The 21,553-nt window shown below is 33.3% G+C and overlaps 1 protein-coding gene across 1 annotated transcript in view; it reads right to left on the bottom strand.

Moving 5' to 3' along the window:
* Nucleotides 1-1,516: 1,516 nt before the first annotated feature.
* The window catches only part of Apt1 (Acyl-protein thioesterase 1), a 139,067-nt gene continuing 119,030 nt past the window's right edge, over nucleotides 1,517-21,553 (bottom strand). Inside the window, exons 6-7 of the mRNA XM_090391927.1 lie at nucleotides 13,762-13,926; nucleotides 1,517-3,232 (exon numbers count right to left, since the gene is read on the bottom strand). Of these exons, the coding sequence (XP_090248053.1) occupies nucleotides 3,188-3,232; nucleotides 13,762-13,926 (210 nt within the window). The 3' untranslated portion in view covers nucleotides 1,517-3,187. The remainder of the gene's footprint in view (nucleotides 3,233-13,761; nucleotides 13,927-21,553) is intronic.

The following is a 21,553-nucleotide window of genomic DNA, read 5'->3' as shown; positions in this document are numbered from 1 at the left end:
CATGCAGGCCAACTAAAGTTGATTTAGGATAAGGCCTTGATTTTTACTACATTGTGAGGTTGTTGTTTTTTAACTTATGAATATAGCTATTAAATTCAGTATTCTTGTTGGTTACCTGATGGATTTTGAGGTCATGCTATTTCAAATACACCAGCTATTTTATCTGTGTTGTTCTTGATGTATGGTAAAGTGAATGAGCCTTGTAAATTATTTTTTCATGCATGTTTGCAGAGTCAACTGTTTTTGTAGAATGCTACTGACAGTTTTAATACTGTAGCCATTTCTTTACAAGAACTTCTCTGAGATAATCCATTTCTTGTTCCTTGTTTTGTTATCACTAAATATGGATAAAGGCTCTGTTTTTGAGGTTTTTTATGACAATGCTTCTAGGCATGGTGATGATGGGAAGTAGAATGTAAATCTCTACTAGTATTAATTTTTTTCTAATTAATGAGAATGTTTATCTGTTTTGTTTGTTGACAGAAATGAGCACAACAAGAAATGGAAAGAAATCACCTATTTCCTTAAATTCCTACTGCAAATCAAATTTCAGGATTTAAACTGTTCAGGAAATTTTTTAAAACAATTACGTGCTCTTTGGAGCACAATCAAACAAGAAAACATTGATATGACAGCCATATTTTTGGCTTATTAGCGTGGTATTTTTCTGGAAATTAACAATAATCCATGTACTGAATTTAGCTATATTTGTAAGTTTAAAGCCTCTGAAATGATACAATGCCAATATGACACGTGTGTAATATCTCAACACAACATGAACTAAAATTTTAACAAAGACTCCATTATGTTTTATGAATTATTCTGCTACTACATTTTCAAACTGAAAAATGATTATTTCCAATGAAGCATGCCATAGAGTGTGAGATATTTTAGAATAAATACTATTTTTAGTTATATTATGTTTATATCAGATCTCTTTTCCATTGATAAGAAAAACTAGTCATATTCAAAAAAGAGAAAAAAAAAAAAGAACTTTCTTTCCAAAAACTATCCAATTAAAACTTGCTAACTGATAACATGAAAAAAAAAAAACTGCAGAAATTGTTTTAAATGTATTGTTATCATCACTTGATGAATAAATTATTGTCGAAAAAAATTATAACATGTGAGCTTTATTTGGCACTAAAAACTATTTCTCAACAACTGAGCTGAATGCCAGGCTGAATGTTTTATGCTTCTACCAAACCTGAGATGGTGATAAACCTTCTATATGGTTAATATTTACATATTAGGTGTCATTTATTTGTACTGCTGTACATCAAGTGTCAAAACTTGGTTGGTGCTGAAGAAATCTCAGTTGTACACAAAGTGCAAAGTGTTACCTTTCATTGAGAAAGTCTGCATGTTCAACCTGAATCATATATCTATAATTCTGAGATAATATATATATATATACACATACACACACACACACACACACACTGCTATTCGATGTTCATATCCACAATTCAAGAAAACAATACAAAGAAAAAAATAACGAAATGTACACCACTGATTAAAATTAAAGCTGAGCATAATAACCCTTCATTAAATACATTTTGAATTACATAATAGACTAAAAAATAACTAATTGGAAACAACTCAATTTTACATCCTTTCTTTTACAACTTTATTTATGTAATGTGTATATTCTAGAATAACAAAACACAATAACTAAAAAAAAAAAAATGTAAAATTGCATAATTTGAGCTTTCAAATTCTTAATGTCAATTAAATGTTATTTCACATTTAATATTATCTCAAATTTCAAAGCTGCTTATAAAGTAAAACACCATAAAAAACAACATTTACTTGCACTCCTTTCAAACATGTATCCAAATATATCTGTTCATCTACTATGGTGTGTGTGGAAGACCGAACTACACAGTATGGTTTATATTAAAAAATAAATTTCAACACATATGGAATACCGAGAGTGTAGTCTAAAACTTATGTGCATAATCTGAAAATGTTAACTTTATAATTGTGCTATATTTTAAGCACAGGTAATAACTATCAGTAATGCATTACAACTTTGAGAAAAATGTCTATCAACTTGATAGTTGCATTATTATTTCTTCAACAGGAGGCAGGATATCACACATTCCCTTCCCCTGTGATTAGCTAAGAGTCCTTTAGTCCATAAATCTTTTGGATTATTCCATTAAAAATAACACTGTCATCAATTTATGGATTGCATTTACTAAAATAACTATACAAAAAAATAAAAGAAGTGTCTAATGTAAAGAAACTCAGTTGGAATAAATTTTGCTGAAAGTGAAATAAATTAAAACTTTAAGCACACATGCAAGGGTGTGTCTGTAACAAGTGCAAACTTGGCTAAACAAGAGTATTTAAATTTGGCAACTATAATCACATAGGAAAATATATAAAATCATAACTTTTATTCTTGTTGTGATATAACATTATTAAAAATATTGTAAAATACACCAGGTAAATATTTCATATATATCTTTCCATTTATTAATAAAAATTGCATTAACAAAGGAATAACTTTATTCATTATAATTTGATGGTAATTATTAAATTAAAAATTAATTCTTCAAATGTAGAGTAGGTATATGATTCAACTAATTGATAACAATTTTTCCAATTAAAATGTTTAGATGTTACTGAACTAAAAATATAAAACACATCCCACACTTATGGATATATAGGTTTAGTTATTATGATATAAAAAATTTCTATGCTGTTACTATACTTTACAATTCATTATTTAAGTGCATATCCACCAAATCTTGTTTTTAAAAAATGAAACACAGTATTTCTTGTATCCTCCCTCTCTTCTTTCCAAAAAATCTTATTTCTTAAACGCTACCTAAAAATAAATTAGTAATACACTTTGAATCATTAAATAAATTATCTTGTTATAAAGAAATATAAAGAAAACAAATCACTTCTACATAGTGAAATATTTTGTGGTCGAAGAAGATTTCTGGGATGTTATGACAAATCCAAGTTCACTGGAAGAAAGTGGATGATTATTACATTACTATACATACAATATAATTCACATTGTCAACTTGGATACAATTTAAAAGTGGTTTATCATTCTGTGTTATTTCCCAAGTAATGGGAAAAGTCGGTCATAAACAGTGGATAAGGTTGGAATTTAGAGACCATGTTTGGACATAGCTACTGCAGTTCTTTTTCTCTTTGTAGTCAATTAAGGCAGATATCTATCAATAAATTCCTTGGCATCTTTCATTTCCTGCAAAGAAAAAAAGATTTAAATAAATATTCCAAATTAACAAATTTTAAAATATAAGCATATCATATGGATCTGTTATTCAGAATACTTTATTTTTAATTAACAGTGAGATAACATATTGTAAGTGAAGATAGACATTTTTTTTTTTTTTTTTTAAATCCTGAGAGGTGAGCTCTGTAGCATACAATTCTTCATTTAAGAATAATAAAGAATTATATGCTCCTGCATTTGCAATATTGGCAAAAGTGCATTATTGGAGAAGTTGGTGAAAGACAGAATTCAAGACTGGATGGATAGGAATATGATACTTTATAAGGGGCAACATAGTTTTGTGAAGGATAGATCTTGCCTTAAAATGGCAATGGAGTTGGATAAGGGAAATGCTTATTCAGTGATACTGCTGGACTCTGCAAAGACATCTGAGAAGAATCCCAACAGATGAATGAGTAATATAGCTGTTCTCTGAAGTCTGCAGTGTGTGTGAACTGTTTACCACAGATATAATCCACAAGTGGCAGGCAATCAGAATGAAGTTAACAATAAAGTCAAACAAGGTTCAGATACTGCTATGACATTACGAACAATGATAAGGTTAAACTGATTTCCTGCGTATCTGGTTATATGGAGTTTAGTGATGAGTCCAATTTCCATCTGGCTATGTGAATAAATGATGTCTGAATCTCAGACACCAAAAACCACATGCATATACTGTATTGAGCATGTTAGAAATAGTCAAATTTTTGTTTTGCATTTTATCCAGCACAAAGTTTCATGTTTTATATTATTTCTGTTTGTAGAATGAACAATTACATAGATGACATTTCTCAAAATGTCATCTATATAATTAATGCCACAGCTATCATACTAGTTTTCTCAACAGAATTTCTCCTCTATCCCAACCAGCTGAGAATCTAGGCAACCACTGAAAGAGTGACACAGCATTAACATGTTGGATAAAGTAAAGAATTAACATGAATACCATCTTATAACAAATGGCTCTCATATTGAAAACCTCTGGCTAAAAACAACGTAACTCCAAATGTACCATTTATTTCTACTTTTTTTTGCTGTTCTATTATCTGTAGTATTCATGTAAAAAATTATAAAATGTTGTCCAACATATTGAATATCACTGTTATTAAATACCAATATTAAATGACTATATACTACTTTCTATTATCCACCAATTTCCTATCCATTTAATTCAATACGGTACAAATAATGAGCAAGTTCTTATGAGGATTGCTACCAAAGGCTTACTGAATTCATTCAAAAATTAAATAAAAGCAATATCCATTTTTGAATAAAACCAGAAACACTCAAGTAAATTAAATTTTATATACAGATATTAGAGAATACTATACACCAACACTTATTCTTCTACATATCCTTGAATCTGGTTACACTGCACCCACTTTGGAAACTTCATTCAAAAACTGCCTAACACTGTATCTGAATGAAAATTTTTCTAAGAGATGGATTGGACGAGGTGGACTGATCTCTTGCCCCCCCCCCCCCCCACACACACACACATTCACCAGATTTGATGGTGAATGTGTGTGGATTTTGGATTTTTTTTCTATGGAAACATGTTAAGACTTGTTTATTCAATAAAACCTTGCTTGTTAGATGATTTACACACTAGGATCACTAATGTGATTTAGAGTATTACTAAAAATCAACTGCAAAACATAATAATTGCATATACAAATATCTAGGTTTGTATATGCAATGATGGTAGATATGTTGAGAATTAACAATCCCAAGAATAAATGGATGTAAAAAGTGTAATAAATTATTTAATTTCCCTGTTTTTTTTTCAGATTGATTTTATTATACATAGAATGGAAGTTATGAAAATTTAAAACTGCACAAGGACTTTATAATGACCTTGTATATATTATTTGAATCCAGCAAATATTTTAAATGTTCTCTAAATTCAAAGGATGCAAAGAACATTTATGAAAAAAAATTCTTGTTTACATTCTTATTGTGTACAGCATAAAACAGGTGTATAAAATAAAGGGGTTGAAAATAAGACTATAATTTGTCAAGTATAATATGCTTTTTCATGCCGAATAAGTAACACATACACACAGTTGAAAATATTTAATTAAAATGGATTAATTACAGATATTTCGATTCACATATTGTGTATCGTAATCAGTATAAAACAGAAAACAAAAAATTAAACAATTGATAAATTTTTGTGATTTCTGTTTTTACAATGATGATCCATGAATCAAAATATCTAATTAATCGTCTTAATTAAATATTTTCAACCATCTTTTAATAAACATATACTTTTCCAGTCCAGCCTGATCTCTAGTGAAAATAAATAAAAAATAATAAAAATAAAATAAATGAAATAAAATAAAATAACTATATCAGAGCTATATTCTGTTTATGACAACATCAGAGAAAATTTTTTTCACATACAGTCATACCTTGGTTTGCGAGCATAATTCATTCCAGAAACATGCTCGTAATCCAAAGCACTCGTATATCAAAGCGAATTTCACAATAAGAAATAATAGAAACTTAGATGATTTGTTCCAAAACTCAAAAATATTCCTATAAAAATGATTAATACAAAATACATAAAGTAATCGAATTTATTAATTACATTACAATTACAGTAAATACAATTAAATTGTATTGGGTAGGACGACTTTCATTGTCACTAACGGAATCACTGCTATCTGTCTCATTGCGATTAAAAACTTGCTGCGGCAGGTAATACTTGGAAACCATGAGCTTCTGAAACTCAGCAACGAATGCCACAGCTGTCTTTGCGTTTGAACTTGCAGCCTCTCCGTGCCTCACAATACTATGGATGCCACTTCTTTCAACGCTTTTCTTCATTGGGGCCATTGTCGTAGTACAGTTACTAAAGAACAGTCACTACATTTGGACACAAAATAAAAAATTGCTTTACACACACACACGTGGTCACAACGCCAGCTGTGACCACGTGTCACAGCTGGCGTTGTGACATGTGTTGGGACCATTGTCGTAGTACAGTCAATAAAGAACAGTCACTACATTTGGACACAAAATAAACAAATGCTTTATGCACACACACACACACACACACACACACACACGTGGCCACAACACTAGCACGAATGAGGTATGCCGACTGAGACAGCGCATGCGAGATTACCCACAATCCCGAATGGCTTGTGATCACGTAACACTCAGCAGACAAAGCGTATAGGTAATACAGTACTCATATTGCAAGACGTCGCTCGTTTATCAAGTTAAAATTTATCAAAAATTTTTGCTCGTCTTGCGAAACACTCGCAGACCAAGTTATTCCTAATCCAAGGTACCACTGTAGTTTTATTACAACAAAAGTAATGTCCTAATTTAACATGAGAATTGTTATATTAGATTTAAGATCCTAGATTACCTATAGTCCTATTTATAATTAACTCTTAGTGAGAAAGGTTATGCAGGTAGAATATGTACCTTCCATATTCTTGGGATTTTTAGACCATCATTATTGTTAACATTAGGGTGGTTGATAAGAATTACATAGGCCTCTTAAATTTATGTTCATACCACATTTTGGTGTGATGTGAATTTTTCTCTGATGTTGTCATAAACAGAATATAGCTTTGATATAGTTATTTTATTTCATTTATTTATTTTATTTTATTTTTATTTTTTTTCACTAGAAGTCAGGCCAGTAGAATAACCATCGGTCAAATCATTGTCTCTAGCTACTATGTGAAATGTAATATAGCTTGTTTCTGTATATATATGCATATACTCCATATGATAACCTTAATACGAAGGTCTCAAGGTTGGGAAATTAAAATAATTATTTCTAACATGGTTAGAAATTTCAGTCCTTTGGACATGCTTCACAGAGTAGGCTGTTCCACAGAATAGAGGTGAAAGGAATGAAAAATAACTGGGAGTAGCACATTCAATGAGTATGCAGTTTGACTGTAAACGGGTGCTGATGTTGCTCAAGGTCCTTGTAGATCTGGTAGAAATGGGAGGTATAATGGACTAGTTCTGCTGAGCAATGGCCATGGAAATATCTGTAGAAGAGACCCAATGTAGAAACTAATTTTCTAAGGAAAATGGCTGTAGAGTCTGTAAGTATGGTGTCATTAATCAACCAAACTGTCCTTTTCTGAACTTGCAAGAATTTTTAGGAAGTTGGTCAGATATGGGATTTATACAGAGTAAGTAAGTGTTCAGCAGAGCAGTACCATCTTGAGCAGAAAAGGATGCCCAGTTTTTTTGGAAGCCAATGATGCTATAAAAGTGATATACAAGATAATATGGGTTCAAGGCTATCTGGTGAAAAGATGCTGTTAGAAAGCTTCTAAAAGATCTGCGATTTTTGTTGATTGAGTGTTTTCTTAGAGTTAATGGTGTATTTTTAGTATATTAATTGTACTATAGCATAATATAACATAACTGCAGAAATATTAGTTTTTACTACTCTTAAGAATGGCACCGAAAACTCATCACGACAGGGCAGTGTCTACAGCTCAAGTTGTTACCACTGAGGGGAGCATGTGTCCTGATGAACAAAAGGGCTACTGCAGTGATGATAATTTATGTGATGATAAGCTGACATTAGAAATATCTTGATTAAAAAAAAATTATTAGAAAATCGACCAGAAAATTAGAAAAAGTGGATGGAAAAACATTTAACTAAACTTAGACAGGATAAGAAAAATGATCAAAACAAGAATGGGAAGGAAAGCACTGAACTTTGTAATCATAATATTAATAACAAGATAAGTCATTTATCCAAGTGTAAGCAAACAAAGTTTGCACCTGAAAATATCTTCAGGACTGAGGTAAGGTGGTACACCCCTTAGCAACTCGTAGAAAAGGTGGGTCAAGCTCTCATCACTCCTTGTCTCAGTATCTCCCATAATGCAAAGCACATCTCCTTGCAGACATGTATACTCCTATGTATTAAGGGAAGGGCCACTACCCAGACCGGTCTCCTTTATTGATGTCTCCTCATTGGGACGCAGACCCAGAGTGGTGATACTAAGGCAGAAGCAATGGAGAGGTCATATTTACCTATACGAGTTGCCAAATGGTGTACCACCTTATTATTAAATTACTCTGGATTTAGAGAAATATGTTGGAAGTTTATTTTGCACTTGGTTAGACTATAATAAATTTAGTCTAATCCTTTATTCTAATATTATAGTATGGGAAATACTGAGACAAGGAGTAATGAGAGCTTGGTCCACCTTTGCTATGAGTTGCCAAGGGATGTACCACCTTACCTCAGCCCTGAAGATATTTTCAGGTGCAAACTTTGTTTGCTTACACTTGGATAAAGAATTAAACTAAATTTATTATAGTCTAACCAAGTGCAAAATAAACTTCCAACATCTTTCTCTAAATCCAGAATAATTTAATAAGGTGGTACACCGGTTGGCAACTTGTACAGATAAATATGACCTCTCCATTTACCTTCTGCCTTAGTATCACCACTCTGGGTCTGCCTCCCACTGACGAGACCTCAATAAAGGTCGGAACCGGTCTGGGTAGTGGCCCTTCCCTTAATGCATAGCAGCATACATGTCCGCAAGGAGATGTGCTTTGCATTATGGGAGATACTGAGACAAGGAGTGATGAGAGCTTGGTTCATCTTTGTAATAACAAGTTGTCAAGGGATGTGCCACCTTACCTCAGTCCTAAAGATATTTTCAGGCGCAAACTTTGTTTGCTTACACTTGGATAAAGGATTAAACCAAATTTATTATAAACAAGGTAAGTCAATTAAAATCTAAGAAAAAAAGAGGTGATATGGTATGGTGATTCAATCTTGAAATTTGCATTTACCAAGGGAGTCACACTTCTAGTTTCCCAGAGGCAAAAATTAAAGATATGACAAATGTAATTGAAAAACAAAAAAGAAAAGTAAAAGAGATGGTAGTTCTGGTAGGTACTAATAATTTAAGTAGCGACAAATATAGTATGAGAGAAGATATGAAAGGTTTGTTGGAAGAAGCAGGAAAGAAATGTGAGAGGGTAAAACTGTAGGCTTGTTACCCAGATATGATAGTACTAAGTTAAGGAGGAGGGCAACGATAGCAAATGATTTCATACATAGCTGTGTAGAAGAAATGGATGCAAGTTTTTGGATGTGTGGAGCGAGTCGGATGGCAAAAAAAATTTGTATAAGAGGGATGGTCTACACTTGAATTCAATTGGCATCAGGAGCCTTGAAAAATTACTTCTTCGTATGAAACCTAATGCAGAGTTAGGGAAACTAAATCATTAAGGGAGGAATGGGAAAAATGTGTGTGAAAGTTCAGCTATGGTATGGTATGCAAACATGATAAAGATATGAATGTCTTTGAACATGGTTATGTATGTGGCAAAAGTGTGGAAAAATATGCTTTGGATTTAGAACTTTTAAGTATGTCTGGAGAGGGAAAAGACAGTTTTACAACCAGGCCAAATAAATTGCACATCTAATTATAAGATTAAGCTAGATGGTAGTAATTTATTATGTCTATACACAAATGCTGGGAGCATCAAAAATGAAGGGGTTGAGTTTATTACTTTATTGAATATGATGTGGCCTAAGATTGTTGGCATTAGTGAAACCTGGCTATCAGAATCAGATATGGTAACCGGGATCAAGTGTAATGAGTATACTAATTTCAGGAATGACAGAAGAAATAGGAGAGGAGGAGGAGTACTAGTAATGATATCAGATGACTTAAGTCCAGTTAGGGTAGAAGCACAAGAAAACAATGATGGTAACAATGTCCCATGTAGAAGTGAGTTTGAGTATATCTGGTATGAAGTAGAGGCTAACAAAATGAAATATATGGTGTGTGTGTGTGGGGGGGGGGGGTGTTGCTACAGACTTGGTGGGTCAGTTGCAGGGGATGAAGAAATGCGTCGTCAATTTAGGCACCAAATGAATGATCATTATGGATAACTTTAATTTTCCTAACATAGATTGGGGTAGATGAGAAATCTCATGATAAGAAAGAAGAGGCATTTATTGAATTGTTGCGAGACAACTTTCTAAAGTAGCCTGTTAAGAAGGAACTCAAGATCAAAGAGTGTTGGATTTGCTCATAATGTCAGAAGGGATCTCTATTAAGAATATGTATTTTACCACCAGCTGGTGACAGTGATCATGCTTTGTTTTCTTGGGAAGTATCTAATTGTGTTGAGGCTCCGATTAGAACAGGTTACATGTTGAACTACAAAGTGGAAATTATGATCAACTTAGGAGAATACTATCTTTGATCCCATGGTATCAGTTACTAAATGGGAAAGTCAGCAACGCATAGGAATCTTTGAAAAAGTACTTAAACGAGGCAGTATCTGAATGGATCCCTAGTGTTTGAAGAATAAATAAGTTGGAAGTGAAATGGATATGCAACCTTACTAAGCAAGAGAGCCTTAAGAAGAAGATGATGTGGAAAGAATATCGTGGAAATAAGATTGAGAGGAGTTACGAAATATATAAAGCTCAGGCCAGAAAAGTAACGAGTATTGTACGGAAAGCTAAACTGGAGTATGAAAATTGGCCATGCAAGCTAAAGGCAATCCAAAAAATTTTATGCTATGCTGCAAGCAAAAGAAAGAATAACTTTATTAAATATAGATGGTACTCTAGTGTCAGAAGCTAATGAGATTGTTCAATTAACAAGTGCTCGCTTTGCTAAGATATATAAACCTGTTGTATGTAACATGGTGCATAGCGCTACTGCTGCATTGGATGAAGAGTTAGAGGTTCATGAAAATGAGGTTGAAGAGCTTAACCTGGATAAGAATTTGTCAATAGGGACAAATGGTATATCAACCTGTTTGCTAAAGGAATGTTCAGCTGAAATGGCGAGGCCTTTCACATGTTTGTACAACTTGAGTCTCAACTCAGGAATGATACTACAGGAATGGAAGAAATGTATGATAGTTCCATTGTACAATGGTGGTGCAAAAACTGATGTGCCTAACTACTGACCTATCACTATCTCTGGTGTAGTAGTAAGATTTTAGAGAAGTTAGTAAGAACTCATATACAGAAATGGGTAGACAAACAAGCTACACTCTTCAAGGAGCAGCATGGGTCTACTAAAGGAAGGTCATGTTTTAGCAATTTGATCGTATTTTATAACGATGTTAAGGTCGAGTTGGACAAAGGGAATGGATACACTATGATAATGTTGGATTTTTCTAAGGCATCCACATAGGATATCACACGAAAGGCATAAACTGGAGAATATGAGATTGGAATATAAACTCTTCACTTGAATCAGGGGATAGTTGATTGACAGACATATATCAAAAAGTATACAGCGGGTATGAATCTGCTAGATTTAAGGTGACCAGTGGTATACCTCAGGGTTCAGTCCTTGGCCATTATTGTTCAATCTATATATTAATGACATCAGGCAGGGTCGAACATCAGATGTGCAATTGTTTGCTGATGATGCTAAGATAGGCAGGCAATCAGGGATGCTACTCATATTCAGCACTTACAAAATGATTTGAATAGGCTAAAAATTTGGGCAAATGAAAATGGCTATCAGTTTGATGTTATGCACTTTGGCATCATGAGATTTCCAGCAACATATTATATTATTGGGGTTGTGCTACAAGATACTGAGAGGCAAGGGATCTTGACATATTGGAGGATAGGAATTTGAAGTTCAAAAGTCGTAAACACAACTCAGGAGATAATTGCGATGTTGAAGTGAACCTTGACATGTAAGAATCAGGAAGTCATTTTGCCTCTTTATAAGGTCCTGATAAGACTGCACCTTGATTATTGTGTGTAGATTTGGTCTCCAGGGTTCCAAGAAGCTGTGGAAAGGGTGAAAAGAAGAGTTACAAAGATTATATCCAGATTATGGGATTTAGATTATGAAGACAGATTGCGAGTATGTGGATTACAGATAGTTAAAAGGAGAAAGAGGGGTGATATGACAGAAATCTATAAACTTTTGAATGGGTGTTATAGGATATCGTCTGATGAAATTTTTTGTTATATGGAAGGTGGTGAGAGAACACTGGGACATCCATGGAAGTTAAGTTTGTTCACAGTCAAGAAAGGGATAAGGGCTAGGTTTTTCTCTCTCTCAGAGCAGTGTGCGAGTGGAATAGTTTGCCTTTAGGAGTAGTGAGTGCATCTAGTATGAATGAATTTAAGGGAAGGTATGACAGCTGGTGATTTACAGCCTCCCTCGATGAGTCCTTGACTCCCCAGAGGTCTCAGATAATAATAATAATATGATTTATATATGATATGATGTGATTTACACATACTGCTCTATTTTTTTAAAACCCTGAAATACACACACACTATTATGTATGGAATATGTTCAGCAGTTAAAGAATACTTAGCATAGAATGAGGAAGGAATTACCAAACTAAACATTTTCCATTGCACTTCGTAAAACATCAGTGAACTTCGAGAAACAAAATGTTAGTAAGCACGTGGGTTCTGCATTCATAACAGAGGCTAACCTGTATCTCAATTTGTGTTGTTAATGTTGAATAATTCTATTAAGCATGTGTGTAATGGACATAAGAAAACTAAATAACGAATTATGGTGTATTCTGTTGCAGTACATCCCAAGTACTAGAGACAACTACAGGTGTACAATGAAGTGCAACAAATAATGGTATTTTTCTTCTTTTTTAATAGTTAAAAAATTGTTTGAAACATGCTTTTTCTTCAATTACTTCCTTGCAGAATATACTCCATTTTCAGCCTTTTGAGATCAGCAATATAGTAGAATTGCAGGTCCTTGCTATTTCTAAAGCATTTATCAAAAAAAAAAAAAAAAAAAGTTTTTTTTTTTTTGCACAACATTATAAAATGTACAAGATATACATAAAATACTACGCTGCTCAAAACAATTAGGGGGTATTTTAGTTTCTGTTGGATAATTATAAATTTCTGCAAATAATTATAACTATTGGGTACTTTATACATGAATAAATATTTCTTACTTATGGATAGAGTGTAACTGAAGAGATATTGTTTAAATAATCGATATTTATTACAAATTTAACAAATTATACATTTTAGCATGAAATAATTTTAACAAGAATAACAACAAGAATAGACATTGTCAGCATCCAGGAATGCGTTAGCTCTGCTAACGCATTCCTGGATGCTGACAATGTCTATTCTCAGGTGGTATGGTCAATTAAACAGAATGGGCAAGGAAACATTAGCAAAACAAGTGTTCTCTGCCAGGTTGGCAGGAAAACGACCCAGAGGAAGACCAAGATATAGGTGGATTGATACGATACAAAGCCTTAGACGATAGAAATATAAGATCTGATAATGTTGGAGTCTTGACAAGTAACAGACTGATTTGGAGGAAAATTGTAGATAGGAAGTTAGTAATGATGTAAATTTTTCATCTAGTACCATCATATCCTGTACACCCTTTGAGGGTACATGTCAGGAATTTGATGATGATGATGACAACAAGAATATCCTCTAATTGTTTTGAGCAGTAAAGTATAATGTAATGATTATGTTATCATATACAAACCTCATCACAAGAACAATGCATCATTCCCTTATAAGTTTTGAACTCCAATTTACTTATGAAGGATTTCAACAATTCCGATGTCATAAAACCCCACTTATATGGAACCACTGGATCTATATCACCATGACATTGAAAAACAGGAATCTCTTTATTTCCTATTGCAGCCTAAAAGAACAAATGAAAAGTACAAATTAACTATAAATATCTGAATTTGAATAGAATGACCAAAAAAAAAAGGTTTTATGTATAACAAAGTAAAGAAGTGACTCAAGAATTTAAAAAAAAAAAAAAAAAAAAAAATTGCTTTGTTCTAATGTTGGTTTAAATATAACAATTTATATCAGCATGGTAATCATAAAACTAAAACCTTGCCATATTTAATTAAAACTAAAATTATGTTAATATTAATCACACTAACAGCCTTTATACATCTATATATGTGAATGTTCATTTCACATCCATGGATGGTATTTGGATACTACTAGAACAGCATGAATATGAAGTATAAATTATTTTATATATTTTATCAACATGGCTGCTGGTTAAAGATCACAAAAAAGAGTGGTTTACTTTAACTTTTTTTTGGACCAAAACTAGTAATATACATGAGAATCAACAAACCATTATGAGAAACTGAGGGAGGAGGGAGACAGAACCAAAAACAGAATGGAAGCAACTGATCCCTGTATGTGCTTTTAACGTGATTAATGAATGTTATGAATCTAGTTTCAACATTGTTAATAAACATAGTCTTGAAAGCATTATTTAAAGGGGGGGGGAGATATTTTTCAGGTACAGTACTGCAATAGGACATTTTTATTCTGCTTATCAGTAAATGCTGGATATCCTATATCCCTTATTTATGAGATTAAGAATTTACTGTTAATACTAAATACCAATTAGGTCTTACAACAATCAAAATAAATAACAAGACAGATAATATTAATGAATTTAATCAACAGTGTTAAGCCAAAGTATTTGCCAAAATATTGCCTCCTTAAAAATAAAGATAATTTTCTTAGTGAATAATCAAGGATAAAGTTGCACTTTCAAAATTCAAACAGTAGAAGGACAAACATATTTATTCAGTTACAAAGTAGCATTAAATCCTTCAGATATTGTGATTCCACATGATTTCATAATAGAGAGTAATAAACAAAAATTATTTTAAGAAGCCATATTTTCTTTTTTGATGTAATGGGATATCAATTTCTATGTTTTATTTCTATTTGTTTGTAAGGTAAAACGGATTAAATGAACTATCAATTAATTCACTTAAAAGTAAAAAATGGTCCCACAGAAGTTCTACTAAGGAACAAGATCTAAACAGAAGAGTTGGAAATAATTATTGGACATATGTTTTGAGAAAATTTGGAGAAAAGAACTAAGCTAATAATAATGGTAAGTACTTATTGGATAAATAAGAACTCCCTAGCATGCAGTTATCTCTTAATGTGAAATTGATATTAAACTTGCCTCTAGGTAAGTCCTGATGTGGAACTTGTTCCCTATTGAAGCTGCTCCAAATATATTGAATAAGGAGCTGTAGACTCAAGGCTTGACTGGGAAGGGGGGGGGGGGTCCAGGCTATTCTATTGCTGGAAGATATAAATACAGAAATCTGATCTTCTCAGCTGATAGTCAGGCAATGAGCTCAAAACCCATTCTTACCTGAAAAACTGCTACTTGTTAAGGTACCTAGAGAGGGGGGGGGGGAAGGGGAAAACCTGAAACTGGACAGACCAAACAGGTACAACTCAAGAAGTGGTTACTGGATTATGATTTTGGAACATGGAATACACGAATCTTATATAAGACAGAAGCACTCACATCACAAATTCACTGATATAAATTAAAATTAGTGGCAGTATAAGAAACAACATGGAATGAAACAGAAATCCAAAATTTTGAAAAGTTCACAATTTTTTTCCAAGTCGAAAAGAATCAGGGAAATATTAATTGGAGTAGCATTTATAGCAGACCTGTGAATGAAAGATTACAGCTTCCCATAACTCAGGGGTTATAGATGATGCCCTTTGGACCTGGCTTGAATCCCATCTAGGATAAAAAGAACCTTTATAAGTGCAATTCAATTGGAGGTGAGTTAGTCGGATTTGTGTGGAGATAGGTTCCCCCCCCCCCTGGAAACTCAGGCTTTTGCCCCTCAGAACAGGCAAACATGCAACTTATAGACGAGAATACTTAGAGGCATAGGGCTAACCACCTTATCCTCACATTACAGTTAGGAAATCCAAGAATACTTGGAAGTCCGCTTAAGTGCCTGTTAGAGCCACTGATAGAACAGAATGGAATGAAAGATTACATGCAATAAGAATCAGAACAAAATTTAATTTATGGATTATATATGGCTCACGTGCTATTAAGCACACAAATGAGATTATGAAAAAGTATTAATATAAACAAAATAGTGGGAGACAAAAGAAAGAACTAGAAGAGTATGAAATTATAAAAATGAAAATCCAGAATTAATGCCTATAAGTAATGTTTACATTTCAAAATGTTACGTTAGCTTAAATCACTGCCACTTACCTGAAATCTTCGTAATAAACTAAATTGCAAAATCTGTACCATTAAAATAAAAAATAACCTAAAAACTTGAGTGGTTGGCCAACTTAGTCACTTCCAGTTACATAGGAAGGGATCAGATGTGATGAACAATAGTCTGCATTAGTCAGCCTGAGGAGAGTGATAAAGTGACAGACACAGTTGGTATTAATGTCAGCTTCATGACTGGACAGAGACCCAGTGATATAAACTGATAGCATAAAGTTGGCATAAACTGATACTTCTCTTTGAAATGTAAATTATAGAAATACTATATTGTACAATACAGAGTATTTCTTTAATTCTAAATTTCAAATGTTATGGAATTTGTTGGAGATCAGCTAATTTTGTGTGTGAAAGACTATAAGTAAAAAATTCTAAATTTGTGATTTATAATGATAGTTTTGGCCTAAATTTTTATTTAATTGTAAAAACTTAAATTTTTAAGTAACATCAATTTAAACTAAGCACAACCTTTCGAAATTCACATATTAACACAATTTCATAATTAACATAATTTCATACTCTTGTGGTTCTTTCTTATGAGTCCGATTATTGTTTGCATTTATATATTGGTGTCCAAAACCTAAGGACAAACACTCTTTCTGAAGATTACAACTGCAAATTCAGACGAAGCTCGTAGCGATTTATATAATTAACTATTCTGAGTAGTAAGTGTGTACACATTTAAATTTTCAAATCGTGTGCAAAGGGGTCACATGGTAGCACTCAATAGATAAAAGGCAAAAAACTGAGCTAAGCAAATTGTGTTTGAAGGAAGCTCTTTTCGTGAAGAAACAAAGTTGCAAACTGGGATGTCTTGTAATGTCTCAAAGATGTCATCTAGATGATTTCATGTGGGAAAGAATTAGTGGAAAGCTTGAAGAAGGCAGTAGAATTACTGATACTGCCAGAGATATAGCATTGTATCCAGACTCTGGGAAGCGTTTCAAACCAATGGAATGTGTTCCAGATGTTTGCTAAGAGGTCACCCTCATTTTACCACGGAGCACAAAGACAGATTTTTGGTCATAACAGTAAAACGTAATTGATGAACCATAACAGGTCAGCTTGCAAGTCAGCTCCATTCAAGCAAAGGTATGTGGATATATCAACAAACTGTGGCAAAACATCTGTGACAAGTAGTTCTATATGCCTGAAAGCCTGTAATTTGATTCCCTTTATCCACAGCTCATCACAGAGCATATTTTTGTGGTGTTGTATCCATAAAAATCAGATAAGACACCAATGGGCTAATTTGCTCTTTACAGATGAGAGTCATTTTAGTCTTTCCTCCAATTCTAGTTGACACTTGATCTGGTGTGAAAGTGATACTCTGCATACATCAGAAGAATGTTCGTGAAAGGGATCGATACGGTCCCTTTAAACACCGTGACCCTGGCACCTCCAGGTGCCAGGGTCATGGTGTTTAATGGATGCACCAAGCTACAAGTGCTGGAAAAGGGGGGGGGGGATTATGGCTGGTGAGCGATATTGTAATGAAGTTCTTCAATGTCATGTTTAATTGCTCCATGGTGCTATAGACAAAGAATTCATTTTTGTGGATGACAATGCCACACCACATTGTATATGAGCAGTGGAGATACTTCTGGAGACTGAAGATATTAAACAAATCGAGTGGCGAGCATGCTCCCGAGATCTCAACCCCATAGAAACACACAACAGGGAGATGCACTGCTACTCGAAATTCCCCTCCAGGAAACAAAGCCTTATTCTTGCTCTCTGAAGGAGGAGTGGACCAGTTTGCCTCAAAGAAGAACTCCTGAATCACTTGGTGTTAAGCATGGCACGACGTTGTGAGAACTACATTGTAGTTCGGGGTTGACATATTCCATACTGAAATGTCTCTCCATATAGTTTCCTGTAAGCACTGTACATTAATTCCTTAATGATATCCTCAGGAAATTTGTAACGCTTTGCCAAAAACATATTGAAATTTAATTTGTATAAAATTTATAACACATTTTTTGTGTGATATAATTTATTAATATGCTGGCAGTAAATTTATGTCCACACTTGGCTGTAGTTATAAAAATTTTTTCATATACAGGTAAAAATGTTCTTCCTTAGCTTTTGGAAAGCAGTGTACTTTTTCATGCTGTCATTTGGTGTGTTTTAGGTTCTTGCCAGTCCTTTGTGGTCTATCCTTAATATACGATTTCTTATCATATCCTCCTTTATTCTGTTTTCCACAATTTTCTTTTATTATATTTCCTGTGATTTTCTTTCTTTCTTCCCCCCCACACCCCCATAATTAAAGTTAATTACTGTGGTTATCAGGTAATTTATTGTTTGTAGTCATGTCACAAGTACCTTTAAAGATTAAGCATATTGCTTAGTTCAATAGTACTTAGGCCAGGACTTAACTCTCCTGGTTAAGATGATGATGTGATATATCAAACTAAAGTCCTTCACAGTTTGTTAAGTGTATCATTTCATTATAGCATTGTTCACTATAGTGCATGGCTACTATATATCTATATATGGTCTTTATTATTATTATTATTATTATCTGAGACCTCCTTGGAGTCAAGGACTCATCAAGAGAGGCTATAAATCAACCGAAAGAGCTGTCAACCTTCCCTTAAATTCATTCCCACTAGATTTACTCACCACCCCTAAGGACAAACTATTCTACTCACTCACTGCTATGTGAGAGAAAAATCTAGCTCTTACCCCCCTTTCTTGACTGCAAACAAGCATAACTTCCATGGATGCCCCCCATGTTCTCTCCCCACCTTCCATATAATGAAAAATTTCATCAGACGATATCCTATAACACCCATTCAGAAATTTATAGATCTCTATCATATCACCCCTCTTTCTCCTTTTAACCAAAGTCTAATTCACATACTCGCAATCTGTCTTCATAATCTAAATCCCATAATCTGCATATAATCTTTGTAACTTTTATTTGCACCCTTTCCACATCTTCTTTATCCTCTTGGAACCCTGGAGACTAAATCTGCACACAATAATGAAGGTGGGGTCTTATCAAGGCCTTATGAAGAGGCAAAATGACTTCCTTATTCTTACATGTCAAGGTTTGCTTCAACATCGCAATTATCCTCGAGTTGTGTTTACAACTTTTGTTATGTGACCTTCAGATGTGAATTAATTTCAAATTCCTATCCACCATTACATCAATATCCCTAGCCTCATTGCTTTCTTATAGCATAACCCTGCTAATATCATATGCCACTGAAAATCTGATCATGCCAAAGTGCATAACTTTACACTGACTAACATTAAACTGATGGCCATTTTCATTTGCCCAAATTTCCCAGTCTATTCAAATCATTTTGTAATTGCTGAATATCAGTAGCATCCATGACTATTCTGCCAATCTTTGCATCATCAGCAAACAATTGCACATCTGATGTTAGATCCTGCCTGATATCAAAAAGTGGTATACAGGTGTGAATCTGCCAGATTTAAGGTGACCAGTGGTGTACCTCATGGTTCAGTCCTTGGGCCATTATTGTTCAATCTGTACATTAATGACATCAGGCAGTCAACCATCCTCTGATCCAAGTCAAGAGTTTATATTCCAATCACATATTCTCCAGTTTATGAAACAACCTTTTGTGTGGTATCCTATCAAAAGCCTTAGCAAAATCCAACATTATCATAGTGTATCCATTCTCTTTATTATAAATTGTTATAAAATATGAACAAATTGCTAAAACATAACCTTCCTTTAGTAAACCCATGCTGCTCCTTGCAGAGTACAGCTTGTTTGTCTACCCATTTCTGTATGCAAGTTCTTACCAACTTCTCTAAAATCTTCACTAGCACAACAGAGATACTGATAGGGTTGGTAGTTAGACACATCAGTTTTTACACCACCCTTGTACAATGGAACTATTATACATTCCTTCCATTCCTGTGAACATTTACATTTTTAGATAGGAAATTAATTTGAATGACTTCTGTGAAGAATTTGTGTTGTTCCATAGGATCCTGTGGTTAGTAGAAACTCCATGTTCTGCAACGACAGATATTTCAGCTTAAAGAAAACAGATACAATTCATATGTTCTGATGATTCAGATGTTTACAGTACAAACCATCTGGATAAAATAAGATTGTAGAAACACTGAATCTGATATACTCCTGGGGGAAGTAAGAGAGGAATGAGTCTTTAGTATTTAGTGGAAGGTGGGACAGAAGAAATCTTGTTTATTAGCTTGAAAGTTAACTGAAATCAATTTTTTAAACTTTTGATGCGTTCAGAAATGTCTTTGATATAAGGAATGGAAATGCTCTTGATATCTGATGATGAATGATTAGCAAGAGAGCATCCAAGATGGTTTTAATTTAGATGGAAAGTATCATAGTGGCTTTAATGCATTGTTATTCTATTCTGAGCAAATCTTCGAAAGAGCAGATGACATGTGCCCTGTGGACAAGTATCTTGACAATGCAAAAGGTTTGTGATGGATATTGCATCAAGTCCTGGAAATAACACTAATAACCTAACAATTATTTGTTTTGTATTATGTATATACTCTTATGCAAATGGTTTTTTTTGTATCTCTCTCTCTCTCTCTCTCTCTCTCACACAGGCTGATTTATTCATTCATTATGTCTTCTAATAAATGTAAACTTTTTACATACAGAAAACCTGAGATAGAGCCATCAACTTCCCTCTTTATAAGAGAATCCAGGAAAGGACTATTTTCTTTTTCTAATGCAAATTTTATTCTAGAATAAAAAGTTGATTTTAATTAAAACTAATCTTAACTAATTTAAATTATAATGATCTAAAATTTCCAAAATTCTGAGAAAAGGTGAATTTGAACTCTCTCACTAATAACCTAACGAGTACTTGTAATATGTAAATACAATTCATATGCAAACTTTTTTTTTGTGTGTGTGTATATTACACACACACACACACACATGTGCAGATTTATTTATTATTTCTTTAAATACACTTATATTCACTTTATGCAAATACTTTAATTTAGTAAATTCATCTTTCTCTTTGCATACCCTATAATATGTTTCCCATTCCACCTGTCCACTTTTTTTTTTTTTTTTTTTAACAGGCTGGAGAGTGGTAAGAAAGAATACACTCCGTAACATTTGTTTTCATTCCATTCTAACTTTGTGTAAATGCTCTTTTTGTGGGTTCATGTAAAGAGATACTCATGAAATATAACTGTTTCATATTAAGTGCTTTATTTTGTTTTTATGCAATTT

This window comes from Typopeltis vanoorti, chromosome 4 (assembly GCF_054136105.1).
Source record: "Typopeltis vanoorti isolate ZY-2024b chromosome 4, IOZ_Tvanoo_1.0, whole genome shotgun sequence".
Classification (NCBI taxonomy): Eukaryota; Metazoa; Arthropoda; class Arachnida; order Uropygi; family Thelyphonidae; genus Typopeltis; species Typopeltis vanoorti.
This window is presented reverse-complemented; position numbering and strand designations above follow the sequence as displayed.